General features: G+C 38.7%; 1 protein-coding gene across 5 annotated transcripts in view; it reads right to left on the reverse strand.

The window, feature by feature from the left end:
- The window catches only part of PHACTR2 (phosphatase and actin regulator 2), a 284512-nt gene continuing 263255 nt past the window's right edge, over window positions 315-21571 (reverse strand). For 3 of the 5 annotated variants that reach the window (XM_021087148.1, XM_021087139.1, XM_021087155.1), the window contains one exon: window positions 315-7378. In XM_021087148.1, the coding sequence (XP_020942807.1) occupies window positions 7363-7378 (16 nt within the window). In that variant the 3' untranslated portion in view covers window positions 315-7362. The remainder of the gene's footprint in view (window positions 7379-21571) is intronic. The other 2 variants (XM_021087161.1, XM_021087164.1) reach the window with 1 other exon arrangement.

Raw genomic sequence — 21571 nt, forward strand, 5'->3', positions numbered from 1 at the left:
AGGAAGTTTATTTTCTATGTTAGAAACGCTAAAGGGACTATCTTATTTTTACACATTATCATGTCAATGAAAACATCAAATATCCTCAGATATAAAAACACAGCAAATTTTTAAAATATACGGCAAGTTGATCTTTAAAGCAGTCATTCTACAGACAGATATTTAAAAATACAAACCACAAGGACTTACATACAAAAAATTTTAAATTGGGTGGAAATGAAATTATTCTTGCTTTACAGACAAGGAGTCTGTGAACTTTTAACTTAAATGTACTCAGCATTGTCTGAATATAATAGAAATTGGAACAAACTAAAGCTGGGGATGTCCCAATGATTTTATTGAGGTAACTTTTTCCAATTTTATACATATATGTATTTAATGTATTTATATATACTTAAGAAAGCTAAACAATGTTCTAAGGCACTTGGAATTGTGCACAACAAAGTATCCTGTAATATTATACAACTAAATAGAGCATGGTTTTGCTTTTTAAATAACACAAACACCAATATAGAATAAAAAAGATAATACATAGTCTTTCAGGCTACAATAGTGGAATTACATATACATGTGTGTTTATACTTGTAGATATTTATACCCACATTCTATAATACAGTACAGGTTTAAGAACAACCAAAAAAGGAGAAACTGTCATGTTAATCAGCATACAGTTCCAGTTATTTACAGCCACAGATATGATACCTGTGCAATTTAATACAGGATGAGATCAATCATTGGAAATTAGGAATCATTCAGTCAGTCTGATAACGATCACAGCTCATTATTCTTATCATGTTCACCAAAGCTCGAAATAACAAAATGCATATAGTCCTTTATTTAAAAGTCACCGTTACATAGAAGAAAAAACGACGAGTTTGAGTTTTTAGTAGGTACTAAGTCTGGTGAAATCGGTGCAGAATGTTTTGAACATATTGGCACATTTCTAAGCCACAGAAGAAATACATTCTAAAAAATGAAAATTAGTGCCTATATTTTAAGGGATGAAAGTGGTTTGACCCTAGATCACTCAGGTTGTTTTTGAACTCTAGTTGGCGTTGCCACGGCAACTTCTCCTTGTGGACGCTCTCTAAGCAATGTGACACAAAGTCGAACTAAAACAAAACGTCCAGGAAGGGAAAAGCCCTCCCAATTGGCAAGTGGCACAAGTATTTATTGGCATTTTCATATACCACAAAATTGACCTGAGGGTGGAGTGGCATTCTGCCTCATTTACTCCCTTCAACTTACTCTTAAAAAAAAAAAATACTGGTATTGAATAAGAATTCTTAAGCACCACCTAAAAGTTCACAATATAATGACCGTTATCGACTCTGAGCTGCTCTGCTTCGAAAAACATGTTTAGAAATTTTAATATTGAAAAAAATTAAAGTGGCTAACTTAATTCCATCTGTCAGCCACAATTCATCGAATAATTTCAAGACATATATATCATTCCGTTTTGGTCATAAAAAGTTACAAAGAGTATGTTTCTATGTTGTTAGTATAGTATAATAAGGTTTCACCTAGGTAAAACTCATCTTGTTTTGTGTATGGTCATTGCTCAAGTATGAATGACATGCATGCAATTCACAGTTCACCCTCATTAACTTCATAATTTAGTATTCATCAATCTGAGAAAAGTGGAACTGCATGACTATATTGATGCAGGGGGAATTCAAGCCTTTGCACGTGGACTAAATGCTTCTTTAACAGAATAAACAGGCAGTTGTTTGGGAATCCATGGGATGCGGTTTACCAGGTGAAATCCAATGATGATTTTCATAGACCACCAGTTTTGTTTATGTGGATTGTTAGCTGTCGTGTTTGTGATTAAGCCATGCAAGGCTCTGCATGACATCGACAAGGATTATGACTAACAGGGTACATCTGAGAGAAAACTGTGAGGTGCAAAAAAAAAAGGGGGGGGTTTGCTTAATTTGAAACTAAAATCTCTCCTTTTAGTACATACAGGGACTAACCAAGTGACTATGCCCATTGGAACTGCCAGGACCACCCAATAACCCCAAGTTTGAAGAACTGGCAAACTAAAGCTGATTCAAAGCAGAGGACTGGAAAAATGAGGGGAGAAGAAATTGTTTGGGGTCAAAGAAATGCAAGGCAGTCAAGATGATGTTTTGAAATAGACACTTTTTCCTGTGTCCTCAAATTGCAATAGACAGTGGTATTTAAGGGAGGAGGTACTGCCCTCCTAGGAGGGGATTTGAACCCGGGGGAGTGCTTTTTACTTTCTGTATTTACGGTGACTGCACATACTGTTGGCATTTAGTCATCAGGGCCTGAGATAGTAAACATCTTGCAATGTGTGGGACATTCCTCCACAACAAAGAACTGCCTGACTCTGAATGCCAATAGTACCCACACTGAGAAACACCTGTGCGAGTCCTTTGCTCATGTTGCAGCTATGCTAGCAAGGTGACAAGCTAAATGACATTTTTTGTGTGTGCGGTAGATCCTAACACAGCTAAAAAATGACCCATATGCCTGTGGGGTTGGCTTTCAGTGGGAAAAGGTGTCTCCTTGTTTTTTTCTCCTAGAAATCTTACAGTGTATACAATAGGATTTCTTAATTTGAGATGACCCTGTCTTTGAAAAATCGGTAAGTTGTTTTCTAGGAACAATACCAGTGGTTTGCATTTCCATAAAGAGCTTGAGCTTAACCACTACAAAAAGTAAACAGAAAGTGAAAATAAGAATGGTTCCAGAGGATTCTTCCTTTGTCCTGCCACCCGTGCATCACTCCCAAATTACAGCAGAGGCTCATGCTGGTCATTGAAACTCGTGTTTCAACTTTCTGGAGATGTGCTTTCTCTTAGAAAGATGGTCCTATTAATTTGATTTGCTGTTGCATTCCCCTCTAAGACATATTTCAGCTCTAGAAGTTCATTCTGCTTTGTCAAATAAAACAATGTGATATATACTCAAATACCTAATAGTGGAAGATTAGCCATTTTAAGGGCTTAAGGGAAAACTTGGTAAATAATTGTATCTTCATTGTTTCTCAGTGCTCATAGCATTCTCTAATGATGTGAAGAAATTAATTCTTTTTTTTTTTTTCCTTTTTAGGGCCACACCTGTGGCATATGGAGATTCCCAGGCAAGGAGTAGAATTGGAGCTGCAGCTGCTGGCCTACGCCACAGACACAGCAATGTGGGATCCGAGCCACGTCTGACACCACAGCTCACAGAAACACCAGATCTTTAATTCACTGAGGAAGGCAAGGATCAAACCTGCATCTTCATGGATACTAGCCGGTTATTAACCTGCTGAGCCACAATGGGAACTCCCTGAAGAAATTATTAATTCTTGTCTCAAAGTATAAACTTTCACTAGTAATGTTAGGCTTAATAACATGATTGGATTTAGGAATGTTTAAGCTACTATACTGATGCAATGATATAAATTTGTGTATCTTGTACTAGCTTGATTCCTCTCACCTCCTCTGAGGAAGATTTCTCTGTGTGAAATGTGCTGCTGGGACTTCTTAAAGACATAATTTTTGAAGAACTCTCACTGTGAAAAATAAGCCTGAGGCTTTCTATTGTGAATACAGTATAATTTGTGAAATCTGTGTCTCATTATATTAAGTATAAATACATTGCCTGTTGTGTGTTAAGATGTGGTATACGTTAGAATAGGCAGTGTTAATGCAGCACTTTTCTCTCTTTCAAGCGTAACCTACTGTATTTTTTAAAGTGCTAATGCAGCACTGAATTAATTGCAGGTTGTAAAATCTGAGGTTATGGGTTTTCAGGATTTATCTCACATTCTTCATATGTGGTGATTTTTGAAAGGCTGTATTCAACTCCTCTAAATAAACAGATACTCACTTACATTCAGACCTTTCTACTAACAGAATATATTTACTAATGTAAGAGAAAGATACATGATTACAATCATGATGCTAATAAAGGATATGATTATGGTGCTAATAAAGTTGGTTTTTCTGGGTAAATCAGATAGATGAGTGTGCTTTTTCCTCCATTCAAAAGAGCTGTTCAAATACCCAAAATAGTACTCAGATTATTATGGATTTCATTTGAATAATTTTAGGAATTAACATAAAGGTAAATTGTTTTGAGCAAAAAAGAATGCAAGATATTTCACGCACACAGGAAATTATCAGGCAGGGCTGCCCAAAATTAACGCTAATTACCAGAGAACTAGTTTTGTCAGACTGACTGGTAATGACCATGAAGATGCTGATAAAGCTCATGACATCTTCTTACTATCTTAATGTTCACGTTCGTTTTCTGCATTTAAAAAAGGATGAAAATGGCCACTCTGGTTTTTTACAGTCTGTCTAGTTCTTTCCTGCCTGGAACCTTTTTGGAGACGGATTTGTTTCTTTCCTTAATCATATCTCGGGGACTCAGGAAAACCTACTGGCTTCTTCTATGTCAGCCTAATGTTGCACTTTCAATTGGGAAAACTCTGGTGTTGTGTTACAACAACCCCATTCACATACCCATGTACTTTCACAGAACCACAGCTTATTGGTTGGACTGCAGAAGGCTGGCATTAGGCAGATACATAATGCTATGGCGAGTGGTCCACATTTCTGCATTCTTTTAAGGCTGCCAGGCAAGAGCCCTCCAGATGGGCTACTAGGGTAGATATGCAATGTTACTGCCCTTTAAAATTAGCTGTTAAAATAAAGCTTCATTCTGCAAAATATAGCTTAGCTCATAATGCTTCTACTCTTTACATGGCTTTTTATTTAAAGAAATAATTCATGGTTCTAATACGTAAGTATTAAACTAGTAGTGGTTAATTTTTTTGAATTTTAAACTTCTAAAACCTTTCCTTAAGATGTCAGTCACTAGAAGTAAAAGTATGAGTAGTATGTCATAAATGTGACATGTCATACAAGGAAAACTATATTGAGGGACCAGAGTTTCATTTTTGTACTGTGTACATCTCACTATTGGGAATAAAAAAAATTGTATCACATTTTGGTTCCTTTTATCAACCAAAGAGAGACTTTCTAAAATGTGTATCTTCAGTGATAAAACAGTGATAAACGTCATATTTACCATTTTTACAGAGGTTTTGTGATTAGAAATCAAAACAATGTTTTAAGATTTTAGGTAGAGAAAATGAAAATAACACTACATTCCTTAGTATTTTTCCCAAGACGCTAAAATGACAACAAAACGATATAAGGAAAAACACAACTTCAGCAAAAAATTGGAACATAGTTAAAGTCTATGACTGCATTGAAACATTATGAAATAGAGAAAACTTCCAGCAGGGCAAGTAGAAAAATGTTTTCAAAGCAAAAAATGTGTCTTATTCTATCAATGAAATGACAATAGTGGAGAATTCTAGTTTTATTTTATTAATGCCCATGGCTGAGTACAGCAAGAGGTGCAACAATGCTGCCTACCTTTTTTAGTTGCAAAATCATCTAATTTCAAGTGGGTCTTTCAAGTATAAATGAATGGTAGGATCCAGATTCATCCACTAGATGAAATGTTTGCATTTTTTTTTTTTTTTTTTTTTTTTTTTTTTTTTTTTGCTTTTTAGGGCTGCACCTGAGGCATATGCAAGTTCCCAGGCTAGGGGTTGAATCAGAGCTACAGCTGCTGGCCTACACCACAGCCACACCAACTCGGGATCCAAGCCACGTCTGTGACCTACATCATAGCTCAAGGCAATGCTGGATCCCTAACCTACTGAGTGTGGCCAGGGATTGAACCTATATCCTCCTGGATCCTAGTCAGGTTCGTTAACCGCTGAGTCACGAAGGCAACTCCGAAATGTTTGCTTTTTTAGTTGAAATTGGAAGTTACAGTTTTACATATAATAAACCAGAATCATGTCAGAAAATTCTAGTCCAAACTCAGAATAAAATAAAGTCTATTTACGTCTTTGCTTATTGTACATCTCATGTGTTTTTAATAAAAGGGGCACAAAACAATCATGAAAGAACAATTAAATGCAAGGTGGTATATACATGTGGTCCTATGTACTTGGGAACAGAAGCCATGCTATGCCTGTGACTCCATGGAAAACAGCAAGATGACAACAGAGGGTGTCTTAATGTAAACAATACTGACGGCAGGCTCATAGGGAAATCTTCCCATAACTTTAATCTCACTGATTCTTTTGCATTGAAAGTCAACACTACATTTATGGATGCAATCTGCTGACTCTTAAAATACCAAATGAGGTTTTCCTCACAACTTAGCAAAATTTTTCTGTGTTCTAAGTCTTTGGGTGAGTATTTTTTTTTTAATCCATGGGCTTTATTTATTTATTTATTTTTAATAGCAGCCATCCTACTTAACATAGCATGGAAAATAAATAGTTCTTTCCATCCCCATTCAGAGCTAACTGCGGGCAAAACAGTTGCATTTTGCCTAAGTTTTAACTTTGGATTCAGACTTTTTATAAAGGTGCCATGATTGTCTATACCATCTTCCTTAGATTAAGGATGATTGTTCCAACTTGGGAGATAAGCTAGGGAAAGCCCAAAAGATTTATTTCTAAAGCTTGCTATAGATTTACAGGGTCACATTCCATCTGACTTTATTCCCAGTCCTGCTATCCTTATGGAAGGTTGGTACATTAGGTAAGGAGTATTTTTAAAAATGTAAAGTGTGTATAGCTATGCTACTTAAAGCATGCAACAAAACTTGGGTAAGCATGCTTATTAAGAGTCAGTAAAAGCCTCTTGCATTTAGGAAAATGATACATGAAAACACTCGGACTGATTTCTGGCAATTGGATTCACTGGCACAACAAAAAGTAATGGTACTACACTGTACCAATATCATGGCGAAACGGGAATATTCTTCTAGGATCAGGTCTTTAGGAAATCCACGTTGGGTTTTTAAATTCCCAAATCCCTTATATAAGTTCTCAACTACTAAAAACCTACTTCAAAAATACACCTATGATTCAATTTCCTTTTTTCATTAACATAATGAAGTATTTCTCTTTCTTTCTGATTTTAATCCCCCACCCCTTTCCAGTACTCAGAAATTCCATTCCCCATTCTCCTTTAACTCGCACTCTAAAATTTGGCTTTCTGGCAACAGGGAACCAGCGATTGTCTTCTGCGCGTCTTTGATTAAAACTCCTGATGAAGAAGAACGGGCGTAACTATGGTGTCCCTTACCATCAGTTCACATGCTGACCAGCAGGGGCGCTGCACCCTTCCCTTTGCTTGTGATCCCCATCCAAGCTGTACAGGTGGGGAGAACATTCCACATGCTTCCTTCACCACAAGTTAAACGGAAACACACACATTCACATCCCAGTGCAATATCAGATTTTCAGGAACTGAGGCTTCCCCCAAAGATGATCAGTCTGTTTCCAAAGAGTCTCGTGCTTCATTAAGGACGATGGAACCTGAAATAAGAAACAGAAACTCTGTGATGTGGCAGAAACGCACGCTGGATTCAGTGAAGTGAAGAAGGTACCGTAATGTTTATGATCAAAGGCAGCTCTTGCATCCACAGCTGAATTACTGTTCTAAATTACTGTCATGACAGAATACTCCTATAAATGTCATTTGGGAAAGCAGAGACAGCCCTATACAAGAGATGCTGGTTATCCATCAGGGATATAGACTGATCAATACACAAAATATCCCTATTCTCAAGAGTCATAATCTGATCTGTATTGAGCAGAGTGAGATAAAGGATTTGGTTATACCTGGTGTGTCGTTATAAAAGGAAAACATCATCAAATAGTCACTATTTCATGAGCTTCAGCCTCTGGTCACCTCTTGCTGATGTATATTCTATGCCTGAGTTTCCAAATGCCTGCTAGACATTTCCTTCCAAATGTTCTATGGCAACATACCACACATGTGCACAACTATACAAATTACATTTTCTTGTGAACCAGCCTTTACACTTTCCATCTTAGACGTTCTACCTTTGAAAACACTTTCAGTCTAGAAACCTCAGATTTGCAGCTATTTCTCTCCTTCACTCTCCATATCCCATTAGTCTAAGTCCTGCCTCAACTGCCTGTCTTTGAATTTATCCCAGCCCTAACCACCTTTTGTTGGCACTACTTTAAGAGCATGCTACCTGCTAGAAATAAAACCTGGAATAAAACAGGGGCAACTTCAGTTCTGAGACCTGAAATAAATCTAGGCCCTTTCAAGTGAAACAACTTTAAAGGGTGAACTATGGAGTGTGGGGAACCCATACAGGAAGAGAGTAGAGAGGCATGCTCTTTAATAAACAATTGATCTTTCCCTAAGAAAGATATTTTTCCTTGTCCTTGGCTCCTGGGGGGGTAACTTCTAAGCCTTTGGAATGTTCTGCTTGGTAAAAATGTCCTTGTTTACCTGATATTCTTGGACCATGCCAGATAGTCCATTGATAAGAACATGATTTATGGTGAGGGCCTTGGGCCATGCAAGATCAACTTGACTCCTGCTAGAAACTAAGGTTAGTCCCACAGCCAAGTAGCTAAGTCTATATGATTGACCCTCAATAAAGACGCTGGACCTCAAGGCTCTTGTGCGTTTCTCTGGTTGACAATACTCCATGCACACTAGCATACACCACTGCCGGGAGCAGTAAATGTTGTCTCTATGATTCTACTGGGAGAACACAACTGGAAGCTCAAGCCTAAAACTCTCCTGGACACTGCCCTAATGTGTCTCTCTCCTCTGCTGATTTATTTATTTATTTATTTATAATCTTTTTAGGGCCACACCTGCGGCACATGGAGGTTCCTAGTCTAGGGGTCAAATAGGAGCTACAGATGTTGGCCACAGCAATGCCAGATCTGAGCCGCCTCTGCGAACTACACCACAGCTCACGGCAAAGCTGGAACCTTAAACCAGCTGAGCGAAGCGAGGGATGGAACCTGCATCCTCATGGATGCTGGTCAGATTCGTTTCCGCTGAGCCACTGAGGAAGGGAACTCCCTCTTCTGCTGATTTTAATCTGTATCCTTTTGCTATAATAAATTGTAACCATGAGTTTAAAAGCTAAAACAACAACAAAAACCCAAACCAAAACAAACAAACAAAAAAAACAACAAAAAAGAGCACACTACCCAGACTGGCTTCACGTCCCCACCCCTCCCTTTGTGAGTTCCTGAACATTCCTTGTGATTTTGTAGCCCTCAGCTTTTGAACACGTTGTTCCCTAATTCTGCAATTCCCCTCCCTCCATTTTCCACTTATGTTTTTATGTTCAAGATCAAAACTCACCTTCCCCAGAAGGCCTTATCTGATCCACCTCTTCAGCCTACTTCTGTGATTCCACATTTACATAACTATTTAGCATTTCCTTTGTCTTGCCTAATCTAATGTTCATCTGCCCAGGCTCCAAATTTGTTTCCCTGTCCCATGCTCAAAGATTTGGAGACCAAATCCATGCTCTACACTGTCATGGCATTATTATTATAAACACAGATTCAATCATCCCAGTTTATTTTTATTTTATTTTATTTTTTAAGGGCTGCATCTAAGGCATATGGAAATTCCCAGGTTAGGGCTTGAATTGGAGCTGCAGCTGCCAGCCTACAGCACAGCCATGGCAATGCCAGATCTGAGCCATATCTGCAAACTACACCACAACTCATGGCAATGCTGGATCCTTAACCCACTGAGTAAGGCCAGGAATTGAACCTGCATCCTCATGGATACTATTCGGGTTCTCAATCCACTAAACCATGGCGGGAACTCCTTATCCCAGTTCTTTTTAATATCATTGCATTGTTCCCCACTCCCGACAAAATAAAATTTAAGTTTCTTAGAGTGCTGATTGAGGCATTTCAGGATATGGCCCAAACCATGTTTCTAACTCCATAATTACTCTCCAAACACCCCGAGTTCTAATCATTTGCCCCCAAATGCTCTCCACTTTTCCTTACTCATATCTTGCTTCCCATCTCTACTTCTTACAATCTTATTCCCAGAGTTCCCCAAACTTCTTTTTCTCCACCTCTCAGGAAAGCATTAATTATTTCCTCTTCTGGAGTTCCCATCTTGGCGCAGTGGAAAAGAATCTGACTAGGAACCATGAGGTTGCAGGTTCGATCCCTGGCCTCTCTCAGTGCGTTAAGGATCCGGTATTGCCAAGAGCTGTGGTGTAGGTCGCAGATGCAGCTTGGATCCGGTATTGCTGTGGCTGTGGCGTAGGCCAGCAGCAACAGCTGTGGTTAGACCCCTAGCCTGGGAACTTCCATATGCCGTGGGTGCTGCCCTAAAAAGACAAAAAAGACAAAAAAAAAATTATTTCCTCTTCTGTGTGTCCATAACATTTGGTTTATACCAATTACTGATTACAGTGTGTGTGTGTATTGCATAGGTGTGCATCCTTTTTTATTTTTTTATTTTATTTTTTTGTCTTTTTGCCTTTTCTAGGGCGGCACCCAAGGCATATGGAGGTTCCCAGGCTAGGGGTCTAATCACAGCTGTAGCCGATGGCCTACACCACAGCCACAGCAACTCCAGATTCTTAACCCACTGAGTGAGGCCAGGGATCGAACTGGCAACCTCATGGTTCCCAGTCGGATTCATTAACCACTGAGCTATGACAGGAACTCCCTTTTTATTTTTTTGGAACTTTTTTTTTTTGTCTTTTTAGGGCCACACCCGGGGCATATGGAGGTTCCCAGGCTAGGGGTCAAGTTGGAGCTGAAGCTGCTGGCCTATGCCACAGCCAGAGCAACATGGGATCTGGGTCTGTGACCTACACCATAGCTCAGGGCAACGCTGGATCCTTAACGCACTGAGCGAGGCCAGAGATCAAACCCGCAACCTCATAGATACTAGTCGGGTTCATTAACTGCTGAGCCATGATGGGAACTCCTGCATCCCCTTTTAGATTGTGAGAAGATAAGGAAAGACTTGAGTTTATTCACTTTTATATGCTCACAGAATACAATAACTAGCATATAATTCTACTTATTTCTTTTTTTGCATTTTAGGGCTGTACTATGGCATATGGAGGTTCCCAGGCTAGGGGTCAAATTGGAGCTGCAGCTGCTGGACTACACCACAGCCTCAGCAATGTGGGATCTGAGCTGCATCTGTGACCTACACCACAGCTCATGGTAATGCTGGATCCTTAATCCACTGAGCAAGGTCAGGGATCAAACCCCGCCTCCTCGTGGATACTAGGTAGGTTCCATACCACTGAGCCACAATGGGAACCCCATATAGTTCTACTTAATAATTGTTGCTGTGTTGAATCAAAGCATTGAAAACTGAAAAATTAAAGACAAAAGAACAAATGAAATAAGACTGGCCATAAGTTGATAATTGGAGAAGCTGTGTGAAGGATGCATGGGGCTGGTGATATTACTTCTGACTGTTCGACTTTCCAAGTCACAATAAAAACAGGATATACCAAGCTTTCCCAAAGCAGCAAACATGTTGTGACTAAAGGAGAGATGTGTCCACTGTGAGTTCAATTCTTGACGCCACCTCAATCACAACCTTGGGCAGGTCTGGGCATCTCCACACTCTACATTTGTTAAATGGAGACAACAGTACTATTTCAGTCACCTGGGCTTTCTTCCTGCCCGCTGATCTTGCAAAGTTCTTCCCTGCCTCAAGCCATTTGCACCAGCTCTTCCCTGTACCTCAGCTAATTCCCTTTAGGGGGAGTGCTCTCCTCTTTCCCTACTGTGCTGATAGCTCCCTCTTGTTATTTAAATGACAGAATTCACTTTATTTCCTCAAGAGACCCCTTTCTTAGCCATCCTGTCCACACCCCCTCTGGTCCTCCCCATAGCATCCTGTTACATTTTCTTCAAGGCACTTAGCCTTATCTGGAATGATCATGTTTATTTGTTCCTTTCTTTGCTAATGGTTTGTCACCCTTATGAGAACATAGCGTGTGAGACTGAGGGCTTTGATGTGTCCTAAACTCCAGGGACCAAGGCAGAACCTGGCTTGCTCTCTGTGCTCAGTATTTGCTGAACAGGTGAACAACTGCGTACATGTATACAGGGGCACTTAGTTATTTGACAACTCTTTCTATAAAGAATTCTATGTAAATGAAGAGTTCAATCATGATACCCCTAATGTTAATTATAACTGAATATATACAAATCTATGACACCCCATCTGATAGGCCATCCCATCATGCTTTCTAGGAATAGTCAGCCATAACCTAAAGGAAAATATGGAAATTCTATAAAAATATTTTAAGATTAACTGAAAATCTCTTAAGCTTTTTATATAAAATGGGGAAGAGAGGCAGATTATAATAAATAACAGCTAATGATATTAAATTTTACTGTGTGCCTAGCACAACTCCAAGTGCTATACATATACTACTTCATTTAACCCTCGAAATAATCTTACAAGGTGGGTACTCCTGTATTCCCTTTGTCCAGATATGGAACTGAGACACAGGGATGTAAAGTCATGTATCCAAGGCAGAGAGCTGGGAAGTGGATATGCCAGGCTCAAGACTCTGTGTTCCTAACCTACACAAGACGGTGAGATCAAAACATGCTTTCCTCCATGCTTCATTCAAAGGGTACTTTGGATGCCTTCTGGGTAGCATGCAATGGGAAAGATAATCAGTTGGATTTCTACATCTGCCAGTTTTGATCAATGTGGACCAGAGAAAAGTCCTGTTCCACATTTCCAGGCTATACTTTGATGGTTACAGTTGTCTCAGAAATATTTGCCTTTTGCCACAAAGGGACCTAGAGGAGAATGGGCTCAGCAGGAACTTTTTGCAATTACTAGAAAAGCGAGCCCAGTGATGACCCTGAAGGTGATATGAGAAGCAGTTTCCCTCTGTGCCAGACACATGCACACACCACGCCAAGGTACAAGCATATTGCACCTGCCATATCTTCACACCAGGAGCTTCAAAGGGCCCCGCTTTGTTAGGTTCATTTTCTTCTAGGAATTAAATTCAAATTCATCTAATTTAATGATTTTTTTAGGCCTCTCCAAATTTGCTGCAAAGTATACACCAAACCTCCCATAATGTCCTACTCTTCTCTCGGTCCTGGATTCAAAGAACAAGTGTGGGGAAAGCTGACAGGAGAGGCTTTCTCTTCCCATCAGTAATGTCTTTGGGATGAAGGAGATACATTAAAAATTGGGTTGGGGAGTTCCCGCCATGGTGCAGTGGGTTAAGAATTGAACTGTAGCAGCTTGGTTCACTGCTGAGGCTCGGGTTTGATTCCCGGCCTGGGAACTTCCATATGCCGTGAGCGTGGCCATAAAATGAACAAACAAAACAAAACAAAAAAGAATTGGGTTGGGCAACAAAGTGAATAGCCGTTGGACCAGAAGAGATGGAGAACCTTTGAAAGCCCAACATTTTCCTGGAAAGTCTCTTGCTTTTAATTTCCAAAAATTAGCAGGACACTGTAAGATCTTCTGTTTTTTTTTTTTCTGCAGACATTATTTGCCCACAGATCCCATTAGAGAAAGAGTTCACAGACTAGATTCTGTTGGAAGGTCAAGCCATCAGCATAGCCTCTATGTTAGCTAAGAAGAAGACCAACTAAAACTGTGAAGGCAATAAATAATATGCTGACAAAGCCAGAGGAGAGGCTCAGTAATGTAACCTCTTTTCATATGCACTGCTCAGATCTGGTCAAAAACCCCACATATTTTCTGGCATTGTCCAGTCAGAGAAGGACATCTTTATCCTGTTTACATTGGCCACCTTATTTTCAAAATCGGTTCTAAAATTTTATGGTGAGAGGCACTGAAAATGCAAATGATTCTTAAGTTGGGTACTAGTCAGTGGTTTGCATTCATTTTGAAGTACATGAAGTTCAGTTTTACCGGAGACATTTGCCTCTCTGACAGAATGACAGTTTTGGTTTTAGGCTTCAAGTTGATGAAGCAATAAATAGATTAACTGTGCCCTCAGGATACTTAAGCTTTTCACCCATCCTTTTTTCTAAACTTTCCTGAAACTCACATTTGAAGTTATCTCTAGTTTCTTCTTCCTGTTAAAACTGCAATGAATTTTTGTTTTCATACTGTTGAGAGGGAGTAGGAGGAAAAGCTATTTTTTAAGTCATGGAATTCAGGTAAAGATAATTCTTTTCCATAAAAGTTTCCTCTACAAACTAACATATAAAACTTTCCTCACTTTCCTGTGAATTCATTCAGATAATATAAAATATGGAATTTTTCACAAATGTAAAGTATTACTTTCCTATACCTCTAGTTGATTTATACAGAAATTCTGAAGAATTCATTTCCTCTTTATATAAAAGGGTTTAATTGTCATGGCACATACACTTACGTTAAACAAATGAGGATGTTCTCCTAAACGTTGTTCTATTGAAATCAGATCACATGCCGGATGGGATTTTGTTACTCTTAACATAAAGCCACCCTTACAATTCTAGTGGTCAAAGCAGCATTTTGCAATTTTAAAAAATTTTTAAATTTTTAATTTTTTTTAAGTTTCTGTGCAAGTAAATGGAGCACCCAAGAAAGAGAATCACTGAAGAAGCAGCCTTCTCATTTCTCTGTGGAGGACCCTTGAATTAATGTTTATTGTGGGAACAAGTCTAGTTCCTGCCATGTCACATTCTGATACATCTATCTAGAAGTTCAAAGAATAGTTGAACATATTTGTAAATCCATTCTGGGTAGTAATAACTCAAGGTGTTACAGAATGAGATAACTGCTTTAAATACACACACACACACACACACACACACACACACACACACACACACCCTCTATGTAACTACCCTTTATGTAACTACATGAAGGAAATTTGAAAAATAGAGAAAAGGAAAAAAAATACTACTATAACCTCAGTCTGCAACAAACCATTAGGAGGTTTTTTGTTTTTGTTTTGTTTTGCTTTTTAGGGCCACACCCGCCGCATAGGGAAGCGGCATATGGAAGTTCCCAGGCTGGGGGTCTAATCAGAGCTGTGGCCGCCTACGCCACAGCCACAGCAACAGTAGATCCTCACAGCAACGCCGGATCCTCAACCCAATGAGTGAGGCCAGGGATTGAACCTGCAACCTCATGGTTCCTGGTCAGATTTGTTTCCACTGTGCCACGATGAGAACGCCTAGGAAGTTTCTTTAATGAGCAGAAGATCTAAATAAATATTTAGACATACAGACGGCAAATAGACACATGACAAGAGGCTTATCATTGCTGATTATTAGAGAAATGCAAATCAATACTACAATGAGGTACCACCTCACACTGGTCAGAATGGCCATCAGTAAAAAGTCTGCAGATAATAAATGCTGGAGAGGGTGTGGAGAAAAGGATACTTTTCTACAGGCTGGTTAAAATGTAAATTGGTATAGCCACTATGGAAAACAGTAAGGAGCTTCCTCAAAAAACAAAAATTGAGTTGCCATATGATCCAGCAATCACACTCCTGAGCATATACCCAAACAAAAACTATAATTTGGAAAGACACATGCATCTGCATGTTCATTGTAGCACTATTCACAATAGCCAAGACATGGAAACAACCTAAATGTCCATTGACAGATGAATGGATAAAGAAGACACAATGGAAGATTACTGAGCCATTAAAAAAGAATGAAATAATGCCATTTGCAGCAACATGGATGGACCTAGAGATTATCATACTAAGTGAAATAAGTCAGAAAAAGTCAAATACCATGTGACATCACTTACGTGTGGAATCAAATATACAACACAAACAACATATCTATGAAACAGAAACAAGACTCACAAAGATCAGACTTGTGGTTGCCAACAGGGAGAGAAGTAGGGGAGGAACGGATTGGGAGTTTGGGATTAGCAGAGGAAAACTATTATTTATAGGATGGATAAACAATAAGGTCCTACTGTATAGCACAGGGATTTATACTCAATATTTTGTGATAAACCATAATGGAAAAGAATATGAAAAAGAATATATAAAGGTATAACTGAGTCATTTTGCTATACAGAAGAAATTAACACAACATTGTAAATTAACTACACTTCAATAAAATTAAAAATACAGATATAAACACATATAAGAGGTTTTTTTTTTTCTTTTAAAGATTTGGCATGATTTTATTTTTATTGAAGTATGGTTGATTTATAAAATTATAAATCGACATTTATAAGCTCCTTTCTGCTTATCTACTTTATATATAGTAGTTTGTATCTGTTAATCCCATATTCCTAATTTATCACTTCCATCCTCCTTTTCCCTGATACTTTAATCAGTATCCTGATTTTTCCACTTAACATTATGCCAATAATCTCTCGAGGCCCATTGTGACTCTAAGAGTTGTCAATTTAATGAGTCTTTGCTTAAATAATAACTCCCCCGATGTTTATTTTTAAAACCAATATTCTCTCTCTCTCTTTTTTCTTTCTTTTTCAGTATATGGAAGTTTCCAGGCCAGGGACTGAATCTGAGCTAGAGACACGACCAACGCCATGATGCAGCAACACAGGATCCTTAACCCACGGCGCTGGGCTGAGGATCGAATGGTAGTCTCCACAGTGACCAGTTGGATCATTAATCCACTGAGCCATAGCAGGAACGCCTAAAAGCAACATTCTCTCTTGATTATAACTCCGATACATGCTGCTGTTGAAAAAAATTGGAAAAGAGAGATTATCCAAAGATTACAACCAGGCATAGATCCTACAACTCAGCTGTAACCATTTTAAAGTTTAATATTTACGTAAAATATTTTTTCAATTTATATGTCTCTATAATTTAGAGAATTATTTTAAATTGTAGAAAGCCCATTTACTATGGAAAGGGAAGTGGGTTTTCTTTGCAATAGTATCTCTTTTCAGAATGCAATGTTCCTGTTTAATAGTACTGGGCCCTTCAAATGGTCTTGTGGGTTTTGAACAGTGGCAGCTGTTGGGGGGAGAAAAGATAGTCTGGCTGGACAAGCAGCAAGTGTTCTAAAGACAGAGGTTAAAGCCTGGTCCCTTGCAGGCTAGAAGATGAATTCTTTTGGGGCCCGCTTGTCACATGGCCCTACCATGCATTCGAATTCCAAGAGCTATCTGGTGAAATTGGGAGAATTAGATAAAAGCGTGGATCACGACAATCCACCTTCGGATCAAAGGTGCGGAGAGTGTACTCTGTGATGGAGTTCTCAGAGGTGTCTTCTCAGTGGACCAACAGCAGGAGTGTCATAAGTGCCAGCACACTATTCCAGAAAAGCCGCTGTGATGGACTCCTCATTTACAGGAAGACGACTTAGAGAATGGATCCTTCGTTTTTTTCTTTTAAATGTTTATCTTAGACTCCTAACAAATTCTTATGTTTCAAAAATTCAGAAGGCTCAAAAGGGCGAGTCGTGAAGTCTTCCTGCCCCTGGTCATCTAATTCCCCTCCCAGAGGCAACCAATATCATTAGCTTTTTGTGACTCTCTCCAGAGATACAGAAGCAAAGGAAACTCTATGTGGGAATGGATCTTTCTAGTGTTGACTGATACATCGCTGTGTGGGAGATTATCTCTGGATAAAGAGGTGCCTGGGCAGAGGAAGCAGGGCTGTCTCAACCCTTTTATTAACCAGCCTAAACCTGCAGGCAGTTAATAGGTTTAGGTTTTGCAAGGAAGGCTTACTTGATATAAGGAGATAATGGCTGGCGCACATGAGAACGGCTAATAAGTGAGCTGCTTTCTCTCTGGGTTGCACTTAAAGGGCCAGGTCCTGACCCTCAGTGTGTCTATTCTTTCCAAGGGTGGCTGGGACTAAAAGCTCCACCATCTTCCACAGAGCAATTCTCTACATGTAAAGCATCGTCATATGCTTGTATAATTTTGATAAGACTCAGCAGTATTTACCAAACTTTTCACCTGTTGAAAGAAATACTGACAACAATTTGAAAATAATAAATATCATTTTTATGAGTCTCAGAGCCAAAATATTTCTCTCTTGGAATGCAACTCTAATGATGTAATATAAACTAAAAAATAGCAGGATAAATTTGCTTTACTGCCAAGTTTTAAAGAATACTAAAGCGAGGAATATTTATCTTAGTGATAGGATTATTAATTTTTCCTTATCTGGACATCTAATTTATTAAAAAATTGAATTATAATTGACTTAAGATATTACATTCATTTCAAATATACAACATGGTGACTCTATTTTTATACATTATGAAGTGATCACCATGAGAAGGCTGTTATCATCTGTTATTGTGCAAACTTATTACAATATTACTGATTATATGCCTTGTGCTATGCATTATATCCTCATGACTTATTTATTTTATAACTGGAAGTAGGCACTGCTTAATCACCTTTACCTAATTTACCCATTTTCCTACCAATGTTTTTAAAAGACACTTTGAAGAGTGTTAACCAATACAGTTTTGGGAAAACTTCTTTTTCTTTTTAGGGCTGCACCTGTGGCATATGGAAGTTCTTGGGCTAGGGGTCAAATTGGAGCTGCAGTTGCAGGCCTATGCCACAGCCATGACAATGCTGGATCCAAGCTGCATCTTCGACCTACACTACAGCTTGTGGCAATGCCAGATCCTGAACCCACTGAACAAGGCCAGGGATCAAACCTGTATCCTCATGGAGACTATGTTGGCTTCTTAACCTGCTGAGCTGCAAGGGGAACTCCACATTTGTGGGAAAACTTTTGAAGTGTACCGCCATTCAGCTGTTACCAACAACGACAACAACAAAAGGCTTACGATTTACTTCTTAAATGCAGCCCATCTCTATTTGCATCTATTAATATTTGCTTAAGCAATGAAGATATCAATAGACCATTTTATGGAATACACAAGCAATACTCTAAATTTCTGTAGACGAGTAAATACAGGAAAATAGCCAATAGAATTCTGAAAGTAAAAAATATTCTCATCAGATTCAAAAAAAATACTGCACATCTATTCAAATCAAATAGTGTAACAGAGTGAAAACATAGGCAATAGCTCATTAGAGCCTAATAAAGAATCCAGAAATCGACCCATGTGTATATTAAAAGAAGAATTTCACATAAACGGGGAAATAAATGGCATTGAGACAATTGATTGTTGATTTAGAACAAAGTAAAGCTGGTTTACTCCCTTGAATCATACATACAAATAAATGCCCAATGAATGAAAGGTTTAAGTGTTAAAAAAAAAAAAGCATACATACAGAGTTCCCATTGTGGCTCAGTGGGTTAAGAACCCGGCATAATGTCCCCGAGGGTGTAGGTTTGATCTCTGGCCTCACTCAGTGGGTTACGGATCCAGCACTGCCATTAGCTGTGGTGTAGGTCACAGATGCAGCTTGGATCCTGTGTTTCTGTGGCTGTGGTGTAGGCTGGCAGCTGCAATCCGATTCGACCCCTAGACCAGGAACTCCTACATGCCAAGGTGAGGGCATTTATTTGTATGTATGATTCAAGGGAGTAAACTAACTTTACTTTGTTCTAAATCAACAATCAATTGTCTCAATGCCATTTATTTCCCCGTTTATGTGAAATTCTTCTTTTAATATACACATGGGTCGATTTCTGGACTCTTTATTAGACTCTAATGAGCTATTGCCTATGTTTTCACTGTGTTACACTATTTGATTTGAATAGATGTGCAGTATGGTTGAACAGATTTGCAGCAAGAAGAAGAAAAAAAAGCATGTGTAACAATTGAAAGTAATAGGTTTCTAAGCTCGGCCTTCCTCTATAAGACACAAAACAGTGAAGTAAAAATAACAATATGGGCAAATCTGACTATGCGAAAATTTAAATAAAAGACCATAAAAAGAGTTAAAACAGCAACAACAGGTTGGGAGCAAGTATTGTGACACATGTAACAAAGGCAGATGTTGACAGTACTAAGGAGGTTTTACTTATCTGTACTTTGAAAAAGACAACCTGAAAGAAAATCAAAGAATTAAAAAAAAAAAAAAAAAGAAAATCAAAGAATTAAAAAAAAAAAAAGGTCATGACAGAACACTGTAAATCAACTATAATAAAAAAAAGTCAATAAAAATATGTAAACATGCCCAAATTTATAGAAATCAAAGAAACAGGATATTACTGTGCATTCTTTAGAATATAAACCCCTCACCACCACCACCACACCCAGAGGTTGATCAGGACGAGGAGCAGACCAGTCATGTTCATAAATCAGAGGTCAGAGTGTAAACTGAGGGTCCTTTTGCGATGACAATAGAAAAGTATCTTTCAAAATATTGAAAAATAGGAGGTCCCATCATGGTGCAGTGGTGAACACATCCAACAAGGAACCATGAGGTTGAGGGTTCAAGCCATGGCCTTGCTCAGTGGGTTAAGGACCCGGTGTTGCCATGACCTGTGGTGCAGGTCAGGTCGCAGGCGTGGCTAGGATCCCACGTTGCTGTGGCTCTGGCGTAGGCCGGTGGCTGCAGCTCCGATTGGACCCCTAACCTGGGAACCTCCATATGCCGTGGGAGCGGCCCTAGAGAAAAGGCAAAAAGACAAAAAAAACCCAAAAAAACAAAAACCAAAATGTTGAAAAATATACATTTAGTGGATATAGCAAATATACTTACACAACAGAAATACTGGTATGTATGCAAAAATGTATTTATAAAGAAAGTCAAGGCAGCATTGTTTAAATAATGGAAAACAAGTTTTCAAAAATATCCATCATTAGAATAATTGTTCAATAATTTATAGCATACTGTATTATCGAAAAAAATATAAAAGAAAAAATCGGATTTCCCGTTGTGGCACAGCAGAAACGAATGCAATTAGGAACCATGAGGTTGCAGGTTCAATCCCTGGCCTTGCTCAGTGGGTTGAGGGTCTTGCATTGCTGTGAGCTGTGGTGTAGGACGCAGATGTGGCTCAGATCTGGTGTTGCTGTGGCCATGGCGTAGGCCCAAAGCTACAGCTCCTATTGGACCCCTAGCCAGGGAGCCTCCATATGCCGTGGTGTGGCCCTAAAAAGACAAAAAAAAAAAAAAAAAAAAGCATACTGTACCAACTATGAAATGCCATGGAGACATTAAAATGAATGAAATATATACTCATATGGATGGATTTTCTAGATGCTATCTTTGTGTATAACTGAGAGGGTTGATATAAATGCATATAAATATGTACACATATATCACACACACACACATTTGTAAATGTACAGAAAACTGTCTAGAAGGATCTACATCAAACTTTTCCTAGTGGTTACCTGTGAGAATGGGAATGAATTTGTGGAAGGAATGAATGAAGTTTGCATTTTTCCCTTGCTGGATTTTTGCCTGGTTTGACTGCTTAATTAGGATATGTAATTTGTGTACATAAAAATACAAACACAAAAAAGAAATGACCTTTAACTTCTCGCTATACCTACCATTTTTTCACCTGTTCACAGTGTATAAAAGAAGAACCTATTTGGGTATAAACATTTAATTTCCATAAAACAAGAACTTTCATATCAATGCATTTTTAAAATGTGATTACTGCCTATTTTATTTTTCATACAATGCCACCAAATGAACATAAGTTAATCAGTTACTATAATTTCTAGGAAAACTATACAGAAGTAAAACTCTCCTGAATGTCAAAGACTGGGTTGAATGTGATTCTCACATCTCATGGGTCAGGACTCAATGAAACAAACACATGCCATCTTCCCAGCTGCCCAGAGGTCCCAGCCAGCTCAATGTCACCATAATATCCA

The sequence above is a fragment of the Sus scrofa genome, chromosome 1, assembly GCF_000003025.6.
Source record: "Sus scrofa isolate TJ Tabasco breed Duroc chromosome 1, Sscrofa11.1, whole genome shotgun sequence".
In the NCBI taxonomy this organism is placed as follows: domain Eukaryota; kingdom Metazoa; phylum Chordata; class Mammalia; order Artiodactyla; family Suidae; genus Sus; species Sus scrofa.